The sequence below is a fragment of the Carassius carassius genome, chromosome 13 (genome assembly GCF_963082965.1).
Source record: "Carassius carassius chromosome 13, fCarCar2.1, whole genome shotgun sequence".
Taxonomy (NCBI): domain Eukaryota; kingdom Metazoa; phylum Chordata; class Actinopteri; order Cypriniformes; family Cyprinidae; genus Carassius; species Carassius carassius.
The window spans coordinates 17801947-17822692 of NC_081767.1; the positions used below are offsets into that span (position 1 = coordinate 17801947).

At 39.8% G+C, this 20746-nt stretch overlaps 1 protein-coding gene across 2 annotated transcripts in view; it reads left to right on the forward strand.

The window, feature by feature from the left end:
• Positions 1 to 18072: 18072 nt before the first annotated feature.
• The window catches only part of LOC132156010 (galaxin-like), a 213322-nt gene continuing 210648 nt past the window's right edge, over positions 18073 to 20746 (forward strand). The window contains exons 1-4 of one of the 2 annotated variants that reach the window (XM_059564811.1): positions 18073 to 18146; positions 18258 to 18302; positions 20375 to 20402; positions 20569 to 20663. In XM_059564811.1, coding sequence (XP_059420794.1) covers positions 18122 to 18146; positions 18258 to 18302; positions 20375 to 20402; positions 20569 to 20663 — 193 coding nt within the window. In that variant the 5' untranslated portion in view covers positions 18073 to 18121. Of the gene's footprint in view, positions 18147 to 18257; positions 18303 to 18704; positions 19061 to 20373; positions 20403 to 20568; positions 20664 to 20746 lie in introns of those variants that run through there. The other variant, XM_059564812.1, reaches the window with a different exon arrangement.

The window sequence follows — 20746 nt, forward strand, 5'->3', positions numbered from 1 at the left end:
GTTAAACTAATTAATTCTACTTTGTTGGAACAGCAGCTATGCTAATGATGTCTCTATTTGTTTCTATGTTTTGCCACGGGATGTAAATGTAACTAGGATTTACAAAAGCTCCAGTCTGGATCCATAACACCTGAGAAGAGATGATGCTGACCCCTCTGAGGACCCCAGATGATGCTAACCGGCTTTGCTACCGTTCGGACGTTCTAGCTTACTGCTCTGCGCTTTGCTTCTTATTTCTGTACTTTTCTCTGATTTTTCTACGATTTTTACTTCAGCAGATCAGCACAGTGCTCAAACAAAAGATTTTTGGCACAAACGCTAAAACTAAAAACTCTTTTGGACTGGAATAATACTACAAAAATAAGACTTTGCCTCCCACTGCCAGCAGCTTACATTCCGGAGATGGGATAACAACTGCCTACATTCAAACAGAAGAGAGAGAAAATGCCTCCTGTTGGATCTACTTGTTGCATGAACTGCTGCAAACTTCTACAAAGGATTGTGATTCTTGAAACAAAGTTACTTGCTGGACTTCCAAAACAGGAGGAACACTTAGCAGACCGTTGTCATGGACCGTCTCAGCATACAGCCGGTGAGTCTCATGAATCTTCTGAATTTCAACAGTTTATACCATAGACTGTAAAAAAAGATGGACGACTCGCCTTCGCTCTCTTCCATTGGTCAAAACTGAAGCCGCCAGTGTCCCGATATGGCGCTGACATCTTGGACTTGCGCCTGCGCAGATAGCGATCTAGGGACCAGTTCTGCGCAGTAGCTATGCGCAGTAGCAAGCAGGAAGTAAAGCCTTAAAGCCGCGAAATCAACGGCCCCGCCCCTGTGCCCCGCCCTCACTCTCCCTCGCAGAATGCACATACCGTAATCTGCACTGTTTTGGAAGTGGAGTCCTGCTCCTGTGAACTCTGTCTGCTCCGTTCCACTCCAATCTCATTAAAATATGGTAAATACAATCTCCTCAATCCTCCGAAGATCATGAAAAAAGCCTGTTGACGCTTCAGTGCCTCCTCGGCTCAGAGAGCTGTCAATCACGATGTCACACCACCGTTTTTAGAGCATTAAATAACTATCTAAAAAACAACTTATTTTAAAAACGAACACTTGAATTTACATTAGTGTGATACAAACTACAGTAAATGAAAAAAAACAGCTTCGGAAAAAAGATATTTGAAGGGTAATTTAATTGTTTAGTTGGTCTCGCGTCCCATTGAATAACATGGGGAGGCGGGGTTTATGACCTATACTAGGACCACTCACCAGGGGGCGATCGAGACGTTTTGGCTTCACTTTTCAGGGCTTGTGCGGCACGCTTGGTTTATACCAAGTGTAGAGGAACAAGCCGAAACTGATCGCCATACTAATCGATGGCACAAACAGGGAGCGAGACCCAAAGGAACACGAGACATCAGATTGTCACGAGTTTCTCGTATTGCTGCCGTAGCTTCCTCTACCCCAGATACGACTATGACAAGGCTTGTAAATACTGGCATTCTACCACCCCCTATACATCTTGAGAACAGATTTGAAGCATTAATGAACGTGGGTGAGGAATCCCCAAATGTGATTAAACATCTATTGGATCAGCCAGCAGCTAACACCGCTACTAACAGGCGCTCAAGGTCGAGCAGACAGTGGCATTCAGCTCAGATAGCAGGCAAGCCCAGGATTCTGATAGTGGGTGACTCTATTATCAGAAACATCCGTAGCAGGACTACAACAACACACTGCCTTCCTCAAGCAACAGTCTCTGATGTTAACAAGGAACTTCAGAACATTCTGATAAATCACAAGACTGCAAATCAAATCATCATCCATGTGGGAAAGAATGATATTCGGAAAGAGCAGTCAGAACTCCTTAAGAATTGTTTAAACCAGATAGCCTTCACCCAAACAAACTTGGTGCTAGAGTGCTTAAGGACAATATTTACTTTTCCCTCCGTCATCCTTCAGCAGAGTGTGTCAATCCATTCAGCACACACACCGGGTCCGAGTTATCATGTGGTTGACATATCCCACAAGGGCACTGATAACACCATGGAGCCAAAACAAGCACTGCTGATGGACACTATCCCGACTGAGCCCTGCCCACAGAGCTCCTCACAGACAGACTGTGATGTACCAAAACAGCTACAAGATTCAGTACCAAAGGACGAATTTCTGGAAAACAGCCAGGGAAGCCAGGGCAACATATCACAGCCACCGGAAACACCAGAGACACAGCCCATCTAACCAGACACCGTATCCCTCTCTCCAGCATCTCCACTACTCAGCTTTTTACAGAAAATGGAGGAATTGGTGTATGCTGGGACTAAACTCTCTCTGCCACAACGCCAGGGCCCAAACACTCTATCTGCTGAAGATGAACCAAAAACAACTGATAGCAGCACTTAGTGATATGTGTTGGGTCCCAGCTATAATAACAGCAACATTCACAAATGCCTACAGAACAAGCGGGAACCCAGTGTGCCTGTAGCTTTCTCTATTTCAGTTTTATCACGTGATAGAAAGTCTAAGGCCATCTCAAGCCGGAGGGCAAACTCATCTAATCTGCGGCCTATTATCCATCAAACTAAGATTGATGTAAAGGCACAAAGCACAACCATCAAGTTAGCATCTTTAACCCTTTAGAACCTAAAGCTAAAATTGGCCGTTTTCACTCATTTTGTTTTTTTTGAGTATAAAATTATAACATAATGTGGTATCTTCAAGTGCAAGGTGTCATTTTTTTCAGAAAAGTATAGACTTTCAGGAAATTACAGTTATTGTACATTATTTTGTGTGATAAGTTAGTAAATAGAATTTAAATAGACAAAAAAATTAAAAACGGGAAGAAATTGTACTGGTTTTTATTTAGAAAAAAATCAGAAATTTCATGAGCAAAATAATCTGATGCCTCAATCTTGAAATGGGAACTATACTACATATATACAAGTCTTTTTGAGACACTGGATCTGAAGCAGTTCCTGTCTAACTGGAAGCATAGTCCCAAATCACATTCCTGGCACTTCCATTGGGTGCTCCTTTTGCATAGTATGCAACTCTGTGAAAGGTCTTGAGTGTCATGCACAGGAACAGGCAGATGATCGCATCTCTCTCAAGCTGCCATCCAGGGGAACACCTGTGAGCTGAGCAGCAAGCAGCTCCTGAAAATTTTGCCGTGTCATGAGCTTATCATGGTGGATGGCACACAGGTCTTTGTGTAAAATGAAGCTGTTTGTCACTGCAATGTCCAGGAAGTGCTGGAAAATGGTCACATATGACTTGTTTTATGGGGCACCGACTTTGTTCTGAGCATCTTGTTGGAGGTGTCAAGTCCCCCCATGTACTTATTGTACAGCTACAGCTGCGACCACGGCCCCGGCCCCTCCGAGATGGTGTTGTGTTCGATGTAGATGGCCCATTTGCTTCTTCGTAAATAACTGGAGAAGCCAGACTGAAAAAAAAAGCTGCATGTGTTACAAACTCACTATATATGTACATAAAAATACTTTTCATTATGAAGCAATTTATTAGTAAGAGAAAATAAAAAAAAATTATCAAAATAATAACTATAATAATAATACAATAAAATAATAAAAATAAAGCCTGCAGTTACTTACACACATTAGCATACACACAATCACACTCACATACATGCACCTGCACACACACGCTAACACACAAATATACAGATATAGACATAAATGCATGCATGCACAAAGTCATGCTCCGTATCTCCCGCTTCAAATCCGCCCTTCCCCCTCTCCCCAAGAACCGCTGTGATTTGCTGCTGGAAAGCATGCAGTTACCGTATTAAGCTGTATATTGTCTTAAAGCGCAAGCTGTCTTCTATCAGACGCAATTAGATTTTTTTTCATAGTGCAAACGGTTGCTGAGTTATGATAACATTAATACAGCATGGTAAATTGTGTCGGCGCCGACACGTTCGGTTTTAAATGGTTAAACATTCGCTCACTAAAAAATAAATAATTTCTAATCAATTACTTTATAACCACAAACAATCTGGATTTTATGTTTCTAAACGAAACATGGCTAGAAGACAGCTGCAATGCAACAGTCCTGAATGAAGCAGCCCCTCCAAACTTCACTTACATGAGTGTCTGCAGGACTGTTAGGAGAGGTGGAGGTGTAGCTGCTCTATTTAAAGATGTCTATCAATGCAAGCAAGTGTCATTTGGTCAGTAATTGTCTTTTGAATATCTAAGGATTGTGCTGAAAGGTGCTCCACGCATTCGGTTCATTATTATTTACCGGCCTCCAAAATACTCTCCAGACTTTGTTGAAGAGGTCACAGAAATGTTATCAATGACTACGTTTACATGCTGTTAAAATTCGGGTTATGGTCGGGTTAAGGTCACTATTCGGGTTTCTGAAACATTCGGGATAACCCGTTTACATGCATGAGCAGAGAGAGTTACTCCTGTATGCATGGAATGTGTAATCAGTCGCCAATCCCGATGTAAATGGCGACACACGGTTAGCGTCTGGACGTACGGACAACAAGACGCAATATGCGTCATTTCTGATTCTTCTACCTGTATCCAAAGACAACAACAACAACGGCAGCAGCAGGCGGATAATGAATAGTTTGGGACAGATAGCGATAGTCTTTGTTTGCGCTTTGGCGCTGGTACTGATCCACCAGCAGCACTTGACACTACTGTGCCTCTATACTGCACGCGGGGGGTTTTTATGCGCCGTCTCTACTCAAAAGACCAAGATTCCTTGCGAATAGAACATGCGCAGAACACACATTTTGATGGGGATATGCCGAAACGCGTTTACAAGACCAAATATTCGGGTTAGAAAAGGGGTACCCCAGGTATAATATCCCAGTTTTTAAAAACCGGGATATGACCATATCCGGGTTTTTGCCGGTGTTTACATGGCCGTGTGCGACCGGGTTATTGCTAATATCCCGGTTTTGAACGGGTTATTGGCTGCATGTAAACGTAGTCACTGATTTCCTCAGAGTTTGACTGTTTTGCTATTGCAGGGGATTTTAATATTTCACAGAAAATGCACAAAACAAAACTACAAAATAAATGATAACGGTTCTAAACACTTTTGACTTGACTCAGCATGTGCATGGACCCACACACAAAGGTGGACACACTCTAGATCTAATCATCAGTAGGGGTCTAAACATTTCATCAAATGTTATTAAGGACATAGCACTATCTGATCACTTCTGTATTTTCTTTGATATTTTGATCTCTGCTACAACTGAATCTAGATAGGTCTCTGTCAGAAGGAGATGCATTAACGAGAACACAAGTGTACTATTTATGGAGGCTATATCTTTAACACCAACCATTTCTGCAGACTCTGTTGATATTCTCCTTGATTCATTCAACTCAAAAGTTAAGAATGTTATTGATGATATTGCTCCAATAATAGTCAGTAAGAAAACAGACAGAAATCAGTTTGGAGAAGATCAACAGCAGTTCAGACTATGAAAAGACAATGCAGAAAAGCCGAGCGGATGTGGCGGAAGAAAAAACTTGAAATTCACTATAGCATCTGTAAAGACAGCCGTCATGCTTTTAATGTGAAACTAGCCACAGCTAGACAGAATTTCTTCTCAAATCTTATAAAAAGTAACTTAAATAACACTCGTACTCTTTTTGCCACTGTTGAGAGACTGACAAACCACCCAAGTCAGATTCCTAGTGAAATGCTCTCAGACAGCAAATGCAATGAGTTTGCATCTTTCTTTTCTGAGAATATCATCAATATCATGAAGGCGATTAGCACATCCTCAAGTAATGCAGTGGTCTGACAGATTAGGCCAAATCTCATATCAAAAAGAAACTATGTCTATTTTTGAAGCAATTGATAGTAAAATTCTGGAAGACATAGTGCAGCACCTAAAATTGTCAACCTGCTATCTTGACACACTTCCCACATCTTTTTTCAAAAGTGTGCTTAACTGCTTAGAAGCAGATCTTTTAGAAGCGGTGAACGCCTCACTTCTTTCTGTGACATTTCCTTAAAAACTGCAGTTGTTAAGCCCCTCCTGAAAAAGAGCAATCTTGATAACACCATTTTGAGCAATTTTAGACCAATATCTAATCTTCCTTTTATAGGCAAAATTATAAGCAAAATTATAAAAAAAGGTAGTTTTTAATCAGCTGAACAAATACTTAAACTCAAATGGATACCTGGACAATTTTCCAATCTGTTTTTTGACCGCATCACAGCACAGAAACAGCACTCATTAAAATAATAAATGATATTCACTTAAATTGTGACTCTGGCAAAATATCAGTGCTGGTATTGCTAGATCTCAGTGCTGCTTTTGACACTGTCGATCATAACATACTACTAGAGAGACTAGAAAACTGGGTCGGGCTTTCTGGGATGGTACTCAAATGGTTCAGGTCATACTTAGAAGGGAGATGCTATTATGTGAGTCTAGGAGAACATAAGTCTAAGTGGAAGTCCATGACATGCGGAGTCCCACAAGGCTCAATTCTTGCACCGCTCTTGTTTGCCTGTATATGCTCCCACTAAGTCAAATAATGAGAAAGAACCAAATTGCCTATCACAGCTATGCTGATGATACCCAGATTTACCTAGCCTTATCTCCAAATGACTACAGCCCCATTCACTCCCTCTGCCAATGCATTGATGAAATTAATAGTTGGATGTGCCAGAACTTTCTTCAGTTAAACAAGGAAAAAACTGAAGTCATTGCATTTGGAAACGAAGATTACATTTCCAAGGTGAATGCATACCTTGACTCTAGGGGTCAAACAACTAAAAATCAAGTCAGGAATCTTGGTGTGATTCTGGAGACAGACCTTAATTTCAGTAGTCATGTCAAAGCAGTAACTAAATCAGCATACTATCATTTAAAAAACATTGCAAGAATTAGATTTTTTGTTTCCAGCAAAGACTTGGAGAAACTTGTTCATGCCTTTATCACCAGCAGGGTGGACTATTTTAATTGGCTCCTCACCGGCCTTCCCAAAAAGACCATTAGAAAGCTGCAGCTCATCCAGAACGCTGTTGCCAGGATTCTGACTAGAACCAGAAAATCTGAGCATATCACACCAGTCCTCAGGTCCTTACTGTTACGGACAGTGTTGGGAAGGTTACTTTGGAAATGTAATAGGTTACAGATTACAAGTTACCCTGTTTAAAATGTAATAGTAGTGTAACTTTTTCAATTACTTTATTAAAGTAATGTAACTAATTACTTTTGGATTACTTTTCTAAATTTGTGAAAATTAAAGAATAATAAATAAAAGCATATACATCAACTTAAATACAGTTATCTAATAAGCATGTGACGTATTCTGTGTAATAAACTCCTGAAACATTGGTGTTTTTTTTAAACTGCTGTCTCTGTATATGATGATAGTTTTGTCAAAATAAGTAAAATGCACATGAAGTGACACAGAGCAGTTCTAGAAATTATGTTTATGTGCTCGTGTACTCCTATATTGAGACGGCAGAGGTTGAAAACACTGCGAGCTTCAGTAGGCCTATGTGTAGTAAATGAAACCATGTCTTTGCCATTCATTTACAGGAGGGGTGGACTGGGAAAAAAATTCAGACTGGAAAATTCAAACTCATACAAACAAATTCATGGACAAAACTATTTTTTTTGTATGGACCTGACATAAAAAAGGTTTAAATCTTTAATTTGGGGACATGCAAAATAATTAAAAGTTTTCTCCTTAACTGCACCTTCACTTCCATTTTTCTCTTCAGTCTCTTTATTTTGCCCTGTTATCCATCTCTCTCATGACTTTAATACTCAAGATTGAACAAAACTATACTTTACAATACAATACTCTACAATACTACAATATCTTTATAGAAAAATCCTAATACTGTACACGAGTCATGTTTTTCCCTTACAGAAATTAACCTTGCTTTTATTAGTCTATATAAAAGTAAAATAACCTTGTTTTTTTTTGTTTTTTGTTTTTTTTGTGCAAATGGATTTGTATTTATTTTTAAATAAATACATTTGTAAAATAATTTTACATTTTTGGTTATCACAGTTAAACAATAGTAACCATTTTCTCTGGATTTATAGTTAAATATTAAAATGTTAATTTTCGTAAGGGGTTGTGTTGTTGTCTGTCGTAGCTCCCCCTAAACCTATAAAAAAAATCTGATTTTTTTTCAGCTAAATTCCTACTGTAACATTACAACAGATAATAATGATGTCCTTTATATAGTATTTATAGTGATGACTGATGAGCAACGTGCTGCTGCGTGATTAAATAAAAAAACAAAGACAAAAAAGTTTTTGCAGATGAAACTGACCTGAAACCCTGAACAGGAGTTCTGCTTCTCTTCTCCACCAGTCCACTGTATTCTCTCTCTCTCTCTCTCTCTCTCTCTCTCTCTCTCTCTCTCTCTCGCATTGATTACTCGGAGTCTGATCCAAACCGTTTGGCGGAGGCGCGGAGAGCGCGCGAGTCATGACTAACAATTCATGACTTATTAGAGATTTTATTATCAAATGGCGGATTCGCAAATGATCGCTTTAGTACATTTGGCAGGCAATTATACAATAATGATATTAAATAGTGGGGCAAAATCGGCTGCCAGGCCACCGGGAATTGTCCCGGTTCTCCCGGTGTCCAGTCCGCGCCTGATTTCCACAGACACGCAGAATGTGCATGTCATATATTGCATTTTTGGGGCTTTATATTCACAGACACTAGTCGATGTCATGTTTTGATTCAAGTGTACTGACCTACTTTTGATTTAGTCATCCAAAATGTTGCATAATCCGTCAGCGTTAGGCATTTAGTTTTTATGACTGGATTCTACGAACCAGACTGTATTTCTGCATCCCGGAAATTATTAGGGCGGTATGTCTCAGAATAGTCAGTGCAATTTGGGAAAGAAATCAGTTAAATCTGTATGTGGATGTGTGTAAATATTCAAATGTAATCCCCTTTGTAATCGTAAAAAATTTCATAAGTAACTGTAATTTAATTACTCATTTTTTCTTTGTAACTGTAACTAATTACAGTTACAATAATTTTGTAATTAAATTACATAACGCCGTTACATGTAACTAGTTACTCCCCAACACTGGTTACGGAGCCAAAAGAACAGGAAACGTGCGGATCCATATTCAACGCTTTATTAGACAACATGGTAAGACAGGCTAAGATCAGACACTGGAAAACAGGAGCAGAGGATACAAGACGAAGAGTGAGGCATAGGCAGGCATGGATCTGCAATCTGCGAACAATATCCAATTGGGTCATCCAATGGGGTCATCCATTGGCGATGATCAATCAAGGGGCAGAAAATCTCTTATAGCGACAAAACTAGAGAGGTAAAACTAAGACAGGCAGAAGGTCGAGGCACGGGATGAAACTAGAATGATTAAACTAAAGCTTAGACAAGAGATAACTAGAATAGTAGAACTAAGACTAGGAACTAAGAACTAAGTCAGGATTTAGAAAGATAGAACTAAAGCTAAGAAACAGAATGAAACTCAGAAAGGTAAATGGCTCTGCAAAGTAGCTAACGCTCTCAAGCGCTAAATGCTAGCAACACTCGGCCCAGATGAGCAAGAGAGAGAGCCTTTTGTAGAGCATGTGTATTGGCCTCAGATGTGCATGTAATCAGTGAGATGCATTGTGGGAACTGTAGTCCAGTGTGATCTGTGACACTCTGTGTGGTGCAAGAGTCAATACAAAGCACAGTCAAACTCTGGTGGCGATCAAACAGAAGACTACAAACCAGGTTCATTACACTTACACTGGCTTCCAGTTACATTTAGGATTGATTTTAAAGTACTTTTACTCGTATATAAGTCACTAAATGACCTAGGACCGAAATATATTGCAGATCTGCTCACTGAATATAAGCCTAACAGACCACTCAGATCATTAGGATCGAGTCAGAAATACCAAGTGTTCACACAAAACAAGGGGAGTCCGCATTTAGTTACTATGCCGCCTGCAGTTGGAATCAGCTTCCAGAAGAGATCAGATGTGCTAAAACACTAGTCACATTTAAATCTAGACTTAAAACTCATCTGTTTAGCTGTGCATTTATTGAATGAGCACTGTGCAATGTCCGAACTGATTGCACTATATTTTCACTGTTTTTATGTAAAATTATTTTTTAACTGTTTTAAATTCATTTTATATAAGTAATTTTTAAAATAATTTTAAAAATTAAAAAATTGCTTGTTTTATTCTTAATTTTTTTTTTCATTATTATTTTACTTTCTTTTATGTAAAGCACTTTGAATTACCATTGTGTATGAAATGTGCTATATAAATAAACTTGCGTTGCCTTGCCTTGCCTAACTCTGAATCAACAAACAGGACTAACAAATATTGCTACAAGTGTGACTGTATCATATAATAATTGCTGTTAATAATGTTCATCGTCTGGCTGACTAGGTCTTGTATTAATCTTTCTGAAAAATCCTGTCATATGCGCACAAACTTACAGCCACCACTTATAAGCTACTACTAAATATTGTAGAAACATAATTATCTGAAAAGTTGCTTTGTAATGATTTGTATTGTAAAAAGCGCTATACAAATAAACTTGAATTGAACTGAATATTTGTTCATGTCTAGGTAAATTTGATGATTTTGTGTTTTATTAGCTATTTTATGTATCTGTGCAACACTTAATGAATGTGACTGACTAATTAACCTCTACACATCTGCACACGCAGAGAATGCCGCTTCAGAGAGCGCGCCAGGAGAGCATCGAGTTCTCTCTCACTTACAGACAAAAGCACGCAAAATTATCAAAATGAGAATTTTTGGCTAGTGAGAGTCTTAAATAAGTCAATAAGTCTTGACTGATGTAAAGAGTTGGGTCTGTATCAGATGTCCGTCGATGTGAGTCATGTTTTAAAGGGACAGTAGTTCATGACGTTGATGGTGTTTCTGTTTCTTTTTGTTTTCTTTTTGAATGGCAGGTCATAATTGCTGCTGTACTTTGCATCCCAAGCACCCCCTGCATTCTTATCATGGGTTTGTATTCGGTTTTATTTATGAAAGCATACGGGTAGCAAAATTCAATTAGAAATGTAATATGCAAAATGGCAATGCAATATGTAAAACGGCAATGTGTTTTTAATGTACATTTTCCCATACAAATGTTTAACTGTAACAGACATGCCAGGCTCCAACACCAACCTATCACAGCACACTCCCTCACCTGAATACTAATCACTCCCACCTGCTCCTCATTCACCATCAATCATCCTCTCCCATAAGAATCACACACGCGCACCCTGTCACTGTCCGGTCTCGTTTGCAACAAGGTCATACCTGCCTGCTTACTCTAAGGACTAACCTATCTCTCTGCTTATCTCTCTACAGCAATCTCCAGTGTCTCCAAGTCTCTGTCGTGTGCGTGTCCACTACCTCCAGCGTCTTGTGTTTTTCACCTACGGACCCATTCATCTCCACAACCTCCAGCACCATTACTTCACCGTTCACTACCTGCTCCTCTGCTTGTGCCACAATAAACCGTGTTCTCCTGTTATTCCAGCCTCCTGTCCCTGATTACCGTAACAGAAGACCGGACCAAGACCGATCAGCACAAGCATGAGCCTCACAGACCCCTTCCAAGACCTTGTTGACACTTTGCATCGCACCCTCACTACTCTTCCGGCATCCCCATCACCTGCGAACACTTCCGGTGACAACACCACCACTTCCTCACCTGCCGTGCACGCCAGTCCCATGGCCAAGCCGGCGCCCTTCTCTGGTTCGGCTGAGGATTGCAGCAGATTCCTGCTCCAATGCTCGCTGGTCCTGGAGATGCAACTTATACCCCACCGAGGGATCGAAAGTGGCCTTCCTGATAGCTCAACTCCAAGGTAAAGCGCTTCAGTGGGCCGATTCAATTTGGACACAAAATAACCCTGTCATCCAGTTTTATTCTAGCTTCATCGACCACTTCCGAGAAGTTTTTGGCAGACCTGTATGGGATTCTTCCATTGGTGAGAAGCTTTATAATTTAAAACAAGGAAAGATGTCTGTCAATGAATATGCTCTTAAGTTCCGGACTCTTGCGGCCACTAGCGGATGGAATGAGCAAGCCTTGCTGACCACCTACCGTCAGGTATTGGAACCTTGAGTGTGGTTGCATCTCACTGTATACAAGGACACCATCGGGCTCAAACACTTCATCAAACTATCCATCCGCTTCGCCACTCGTATGCAGTCATGCCTCGAAGAGTACCAGGGCCAGTCGTATTCGAACACGCCCCTCTGCTGTCCAGAGACCGTCAGCTCCCCAGAACCAGCCAGCAAACCCTTGCTTGTCGACTCATACCGACTCACCGGTGCGGAACGGCAAAGACGGCTGCCCATAATCTTGATTATCAGAATCGAATGCCCAGAAAGAGCCTTTACTGTGTATCTCCATATGCCCTGTCCGTCCTCCTCATCCCATGGTGAGTGCCATTCTCCCTTCGAAGTATCAAATGAAACCACTCACCACTATAGTGACACTTACTGCTGCTGACATCTCTCTTCCAGTTTCCGCCCTCCTCGATTCTGGGTCAGCCGGCAACTTCATCTCCGGCGCCCTCTGCCGCCAGCTCAACCTCACTACCACGGCAATGGCGTCAGCCTACCAGGTCCATTCAATAACCGGCAAACCATTGAGTCATGATGTATTTGTCGCAGAGTCGGTCCAATCACCCTCCAAACTGGGCTACCTCATAAGGAGAAGATCCATCTGCTGGTTCTGGAGGAATCCTTCACTGATGTTATTCTAGGGCACCCGTGGTTGGAGCAGCACAACCCAGTGATCTCGTGGAAGACCGGCGAAGTCCTGAAGTGGGGCAAATCTTGTTTCCAGGGCTGTCTCGCTGGATTCCCTGTTCCAGCCAACCTTCACCCAGAACCTCTACCCGTCTGCACAACCTCCATCGAGAGCACTGTAGAAAGGCAATCCATCAACATTCCACCCTGTTAAGCCCCCTTCAGTGACATGTTCTGCCCCAAATGGGCCTCCAAGCTGCCTCCACACCGGCCATGGGACTGTGCCATTGATCTGCTGTGCCATCGATCTGCTTGCCCAAAGGAAGGATCTATCCCCTTTCCATAACGGAAGAGAAGGCCATGGAGGACTATATCAAGGAGCGCTGGCGCATGGTTACATCCGTCCATCTACCTCCCCTGCTGCTTCAAGCTTCTTCTTCGTGGAGAAAAAGGACGGAGGCTTGCAGCCCTGCATTGATTATCGTGCCCTGAACAATATCACTGTTATATTCTGCTGCCCTGGAACATCTCCGTGGTGCCACTGTCTTCGCCAAGTTGGACCTCAGCAGCGCATACAACCTCATCCGGATACGTAAGGGGGACGAGTGCAAGACAGCTTTTATCACACCTACTGGCCACTATGAATACCTTGTGATGCTGTATGGGCTAGTCAATGCCCCCTCCATATTCCAGGACTTCATCCATGAGGTACATTCTAGCTGTACCTCAAAGCCGAGAAATGCTCCTTCCATCAGCCCTCAGTGCAGTTCCTTGGATACTACATCGACAGCAGTGGCATCCGGATGGACGAGGGGAAGGTGGACGCTATCAAGAACTGGCCCACTCCTACCACCATCAAAGAACTCCAGCGATTCCTCAGCTTTGCTAACTTCTACCGCCAATTCATCCAAGATTACAGCTCCATCACCAACCCACTTAACAGTCTTCTCCGTTATAAGCCCAAGTCTCTGTCCTGGACCCCAGCTGCCACGGAGGCCTTCAACACTCCTAAGGAGGCTTTCACTACCGCTACACTCCTGGTCCATCCTGATCCAAATCTACCCTTCATCGTTGAAGTTGGGGAATGCTTCTGGTGGCCCAATTTGGCATTGGACATCAGAAGGTACATGCACGGATGTAAAGACTTCGCCATCTCAAAGAGACCACGCTATCTATTCATCACACCTAGGGGTGGACTTCATTATTGACTGGTTCTCTAAATCATGTCGTCTTCTTCCCCTGAAAGGTCTGCCCATGGCAATGGAAAGGGCTGTATTGATGTTTCAACCACATCTTCCGATACTTAGGCATTCCCGAAGACATCGTCTCCGACAGAGGCCCCCAGTTCACCTCCCCGGTTAGGAGGGCCTTCCACTCACTCCTAGGTGTGGCCGTCAGCCTGTCCTCTGGTTACCATCCCCAGTCCAACAGGCAGACGGAGAGGAAGATACAGAAGACCGGCCACTTCCTGCGTACCTTCTGCCATGGCCACCAGGACTCTTGAAACCAGTTCCTAGGGTGGGCCGAGTACGCACAGAACTCCCTACGTCAGCCTTCCACCGGACTCACTCCATTTCAGTGTGTGCTCGGCTACCAGCCACCACTCTTCCCATGGTCAGGAGAACCCTCAGATGTTCCATCGGTCGACTACTGGTTCCGAGAGAGCGAGAGGGTCTGGGACGCGGCCCACCACCAACTGCAACGGGCCCTACGTAGGCGCAGGATGACAGCCGACCTTCGCCGCTCAATGGCTCCGGCATACCAACCCGGACAGAAGGTCTGGCTGTCAACCCGTGACATCCGCCTGCACCTACCATGCCGCAAGTTGAGTCCCAGATTCATTGACCTGTTCACCATCACCGAGCAGATCAAACTGGTCACCTTTGAACTCCACCTGCCACCTGAGTATCGGATCCACCCTACTTTCCATGTCTCACTCCTCAAACCTTACCATCCTTCTGTTTCTCCCTCCACAGAGCCTGGCGTAGCCGAAGCCCCCCTACCGCTCCTCCTTGATTATGGAGCTGCCTACAATGTTCACAACATCCTGGACTCCCGGCGGCGTGGTGGACAACTTGAGTATCTAGTGGACTGGGAAGTATACGGTCCAGAGGAATGCTCATGGGTCCAACGCAATGACATCCTGGATCCGAACCTACTAGACACCTTCCACTCCAATCACCCTGAAAGACCGGCTCCATGAGGAAGAGGACGTCCACCACGTCATCGGGGACCTCGGCCCTCAGGAGCAGGCCGTGAGGAGCAGCGTCTTGTGTTCTTCACCTACGGACCCATTCATCTCCACAACCTCCAGCACCATTACTTCACTGTTCACTACCTGCTCCTCTGCTTGTGTCACAATAAACCGTGTTCTCCTGTTATTCCAGCCTCCTGTCCCTGGTTACCGTAACATTAATATTTAGTGCGAAATGAAAAATCTATTATATAGTTTACATTTGCCATATCCTACACTAGTTTTAATATGCTAAATAAAAACATATTTTAGTGCTTTATAAGTTGCAAAATTAAAATGAAAATATATTACACCAATTGATTAGATATGGTTAATATGTCCAAGCAAAAACTGTAGTAAAATTATCATTTAAATGCAGTTTTTCCTAAATAAATTTTGACTTGGGGGGGACACTTGATTGTATTTTCATCATAATACAGTGTGATAATTGTAGCAAAATACAGTGATAATTTTAGAATGCATTCTGAGCCAAAAATGCCGCAAAATGGTGTTTTAAATATCGATTATTCTTAGTGCATTGAAGAAGTGGATTGACACTTACATGCAAGATGTTTCAATTGCATTTTCACTTAATACCTCGCAATGAATAAAAAGTCAATGTGGATTTGAAATGCATTTGAAAATGCAACACTCCCCTGACCTGTCAATCATCAGGCTACATCAAGGTGGGGCTTGGCAACAGGACACACAATAAGTCAATATGCAGTCAACCAAATGCTCTCCACACTGACTTAAACTAAATTCATCTTGGGGTATTAAATGAAAATGCTATTGAAACATCGTATATGTAAGAGTCAATGCATTTAAGAAAAATAAAAGATTTAAATCACAATTTTGCTGCACATTTGACTCAGAATGCATTCTGAAATTCTCACAGCATTTTTGCTACAATTATTATGCGGTATTATGATTAAAATGTGTTCTACCCTCAAGTCTAAATGCATTTAGGAAAAATGGCAATTAATAATAATTTTGCTACAGTTTTTGCTTGGATATGTTAAACATATCTAATCAATTTGGGTAATACATTTTCATTTTAATTTTGCACTTATAAAGTGTTTAAATGTTTTTAATTTGCATATTAAAACTAGTGTAGAAAATAACACAATTTTGGACACGTGTATGGTAAAATGTAAATTAAAACACAGAACTACATTACCATTTTACGTATTGCATTGCCATTTTGAATATTTCAAATTGCTACCCATATGTTTCCATATTTATTTACCATTAGGTATGTTCAACACTGACAAAAAAAATAGTCATTGATTTGTTTATTCAGTTAACTTTGTTTAGTGAAGTTGTTTGTGTTGGAAAGATTTAATCAATGTTTGAAGTGGCTTTCTGAATTTACAATGTGTTTATAATTTATTTGTTTATTGTTATTGTTGATTTTAGATTGCTGTCATACAAGTTACCATTTCCTCCCCCATTGAGGCTGAGCTACACATTCCCTTTGTTTTATTTTAAACATAAAACATGTAGGGGAGAATGGCACCTACACTGGAATTCATACAAATGTAAAGAACATATCTAATGAAACTGTGTATAAAGCATTTTATGTTGCCTTTTAGTGGAAAATAATCAAAGGGTTAGTTCAGTCAAAAACGAAAATTCTGTCATTAATCACTCACCCTCATGTTGTTCCGAACCTGTGTAAATTTGAGTTTTTTTCAAATCTCAATTTAGGACTTGGACTAAACATGCAGCAAAAGAAAAAAAAGTAGTTTCCTCAAACGGACACACGGCAAGAGATACTAAATGCACACAAACACTTGGAGCCAAGATCTTAATTTGGATTCTGTTTTCTTAGTTTAATATTGAAATGTCAGGCATGAGTGCATAAATCTTTGTTCTTTATTTTCAAATGCTGTACAATAATTTTTTTTTTTTTTTTTTTTTTTATGTCAATTGTAGATGCAGATAATTTAGCATGAATAAGAGGTTAGTAATCTAACTAGGGTTAGTTCACCCATAATATTATATGAGAAATTAATTCCAATACTGTTAGACTTTAGTTCATTTTTGGAACACTGGTGAAGATCCTTTTTAATGAAATCTGACAGCTGTACTGTATTGGACATTGAAATGGTAGTTGCATAGGCTGTCAATTGAGGGACAGAAAGCACAGAGATTTCATTAAAAATGTTCTTCATTTGTGTTGTAAAGATGAATGGAAATCGTATGGATTTGGAACGTTATGAGGGAGAATAACTGATGACCAAATTCACATTTTGTGCTTGATTTCTTTTTCATGATTTCTTTTTTCTGTCTGTTTTTTCAATTTGTACATATTGTGCTGGATTTAGTTGCTATATATTTTTTTTTAATCTCTGCATAAAGAATTTTCCGTTTATGGTATGCAAGAAAATGTTAATCTACTGAAATTTCCATTTTAATGTTGAAGGAAGTGTCCATAAATTTAACAGAAAATGTCCTGATAATTTTCTGCCAGTACATTATCCGTTTTTTAACGGAATTCTTTTTTACAGTGTACTGTACATTAACACCATACAATAGAATTTTTTTTAATTTATTTTTTTTCTTTTACTGAAAATAGTACTTTACTAATAACACAACAACACCAGGGGTGTTAAATACCCCATAGTGTAAAATTTAAACAACAATAGCAAGTGTAACACTTTACACTTGGAGTGTAATTTTTCTACACTATTAGGTGCTATTCAACATTACGAACGGTGTACTTTTAATACTAGACAGATTGGGACCATATATGATCTTTTAGTATTGTTAAAATCGACACTTTAATTGTTTTACTGTGTAGTCTATTAGTATTAGTATAAGTATATATTTCTTGTGTCCTAAACACTTTTTTTGGGGGGGGTCAACAGCTTATAAAAATGTAGTTCTGTGTTTTTTTGCTTGTTTACTGTACACCTATTGCATTGCTCTGTTTTTCATTAGAAGTCAGAAATAACAAGGAGTCAGCTTCCCGCAATAGAAAGTCAACAGAGAGCGTTGGATTCCCCCATAAATTATGGCCCTTTCTTACTAAAGCTTGCAGAGCTAGGAGGAGCAAAAAAGTTATTATGGAGTAACCTACATAAACTCTCATCCCACTGTCTTGGGATATTCAAACTTTATTGAACAGGGATACACAATGGAGATCTACTCATTAACTGCATGTATGAAAACACATTTTTAAGTTTTAATAAGTTACCTAGTATTTTTTATGGGATTTTAAAATGTGTTAATTTATTTATTTATTTTTTATTTTAACATATTTTTTATTGCAGGTGTAGTGACAATCTTGTACGTTTTTGCTACATCCTCTGCACAAGGTAAGTAACGAAACACTTTAATGACATATATATATATATATATATATATATATATATATATATATATATATATATATATATATATACACAGTACAGACCAAAAGTGTGTGTGTGTATGTATATATGTATATATATATATATATATATATATATATATATATATATATATACTTTAGACATGTTGTCATGCAATTAATACTAGTTTTATATTAATATATTATAATAATTTATACGAATGTATATCAAATTGATTATTAAGTGAGTCTAATTAATAATGTGCACTAAAGTGGAGAGTAATTATAAATTAGCAAGACAATCTATCACCGGGAATTTTTGTTTTGTTTTGTTGTTGCTTGCTTGCTTGTGGAGGCGGACGCGTTTCGATTTCAGCTTCAGCTGGCTCGCGCTTGAGTTTGCTTTCAGCGGGGTCGCGCTTGTGTGATCACGAGCAGTACCCTGCGCACAGTATTTCTCGGTAAGTTGCGTGAGGTACTTGCCATAGGGTACTTGCCCGTGTACCGCGAAGCCCGAAGACGGCAAATGGCGTATCTTGATGCTTAACAAATTCAGACCCACAAATCAAGGAACTGTTAGAGCAAAGCATTGTTACACACCCACCTAGACTGGATACCATTTTGACCTGGCACCGAGGGACAGTAACTTGATCACAGTGGTAGAGTAGCCCTTGGCGTGATTTGGGAGTTCTGTACGATTAACGGAATTTGGGAATTTTGTTATGAATTCCGTTGTTTTATTTTGGATAGTATTTTGTTTGTTTGTTTGTTTGTTTGTTTTGATGATTGTGATGCTCGACTGAGTTAGTCTTTGTTTTCTTTTTCAGACAGTTCTTGACTGCGTTTCCCAAATCTTCGACTGTTTGTCAGTCCCTGTATCGCTGCAAACTTACAAAAAATTTAAAGTACTATTTGTCTCTCTCGTTCCCGCATTGTTTTGCTTGTTGTAGTCTGTTGACTGCCAATTAAGGAAATAATATTTAAATGTTTTTTCTTATAATAAGTAATAAATCATTAACGTTACACCGTTAACTGACCGAAATGAATGTAATATTCACTTTTTAATAAGACTTTTTGTAGGAACAACCTTCATTAATACCTTCTCACAAATACAAAATAGTAATATTAAAATAACAAAACTGCTTTTACCCTGCGAAAAAGTACACGAGGAGAAACTGGAGTGGAAAATTGTATTCACAACATGTGGCAAGGTCATTTCACACTCTCCAGAAACATTAAGGAGTTTTACATCAATGCCATTCAATGAAGTGTTGTGTACCAACAAACACTTAAAAGAAGAAAATACATGGCATACATTTTTGAATCAACAGGTCATAAGGAGAGTGAATGCAAATACAAATGAACATTGCATGAGAATTTACTTTACCAAGGTTTAAGGTTAAAGGAATAGTTCACCAAACAATTATCATTGATTAGCTTTACTCACAGTCAAGTCAATACAAAGTTGTATGATGCACCTCTCTAGAAAAAAACTATATCATATATTTTGTCCATTAAATTAAGTCAGTGGAGTCCAGTGTTGTTTTGGACACCACTGAATTCCACTGTATAGATGAAAATAATAGTGTGACATTTTGTTCAAAACATTTTCTTCCAAAATTTTCATCCTGAACCTTTTGAAGTTAACGATGAATGAAATGCAACCTGTATTCCTTACTAAAATTATAGGGAGACCTTTGTTTTTGTGTCCTGGGAATTGACATAAGTGGGTGCTGCAAACCAAGAATGGGTCAGGTGGGAGGAGAGTGATTTAAAAAATCATGAGATACTATAAATCATGTGCCCTTTCACATCCACTTTTTTTATGTTATCATGATAACATCAGCAAAGAAGAAAAGTAATTTTAGAGGCAGAACAAGTTATTGCATTTTGATTCAAGATTACAAATATTTTGCACTGATAAATTTGTTTACAATAAGACCAGGAACTTGGATTAAGTCATATTAATGTTGATTTTAATGTTTAGCATTTAGAGCTGTCTTATCCATATGATAATAGATACCACTTTTCATGATGGATCATCTCTTTGTTCTTCAGGAATTTGCCATCATGGCAGAAGGAGCCAGTGAGTGACCTGACACTGAGCCTCTGAGCACCGTTTCATAAGATATTTTTTATGTTATTTATTTTTTTATTACATATACATTTGAACATAGATCAGTTAAATGTTATTTACCAGAATTATTTGGTAAGAGTAAAATGGAAGTGATACGCCTTTTTAATGTCAGCAGCAATGCAGGTTTCAGTGGAAAGATGGAAGGCAGCCATCATCTGCACTGTTGTGGAAATGTGTCTTACAAGATCTCAGAAAGTTCCTGCTGTAATGGTAGGAGAGGCACTTGCAGCTGTTAGCTTGTGGTTGCTGAGTCACTGAGAGTAGAAGATGTGATTCACAATGAGATTACACCA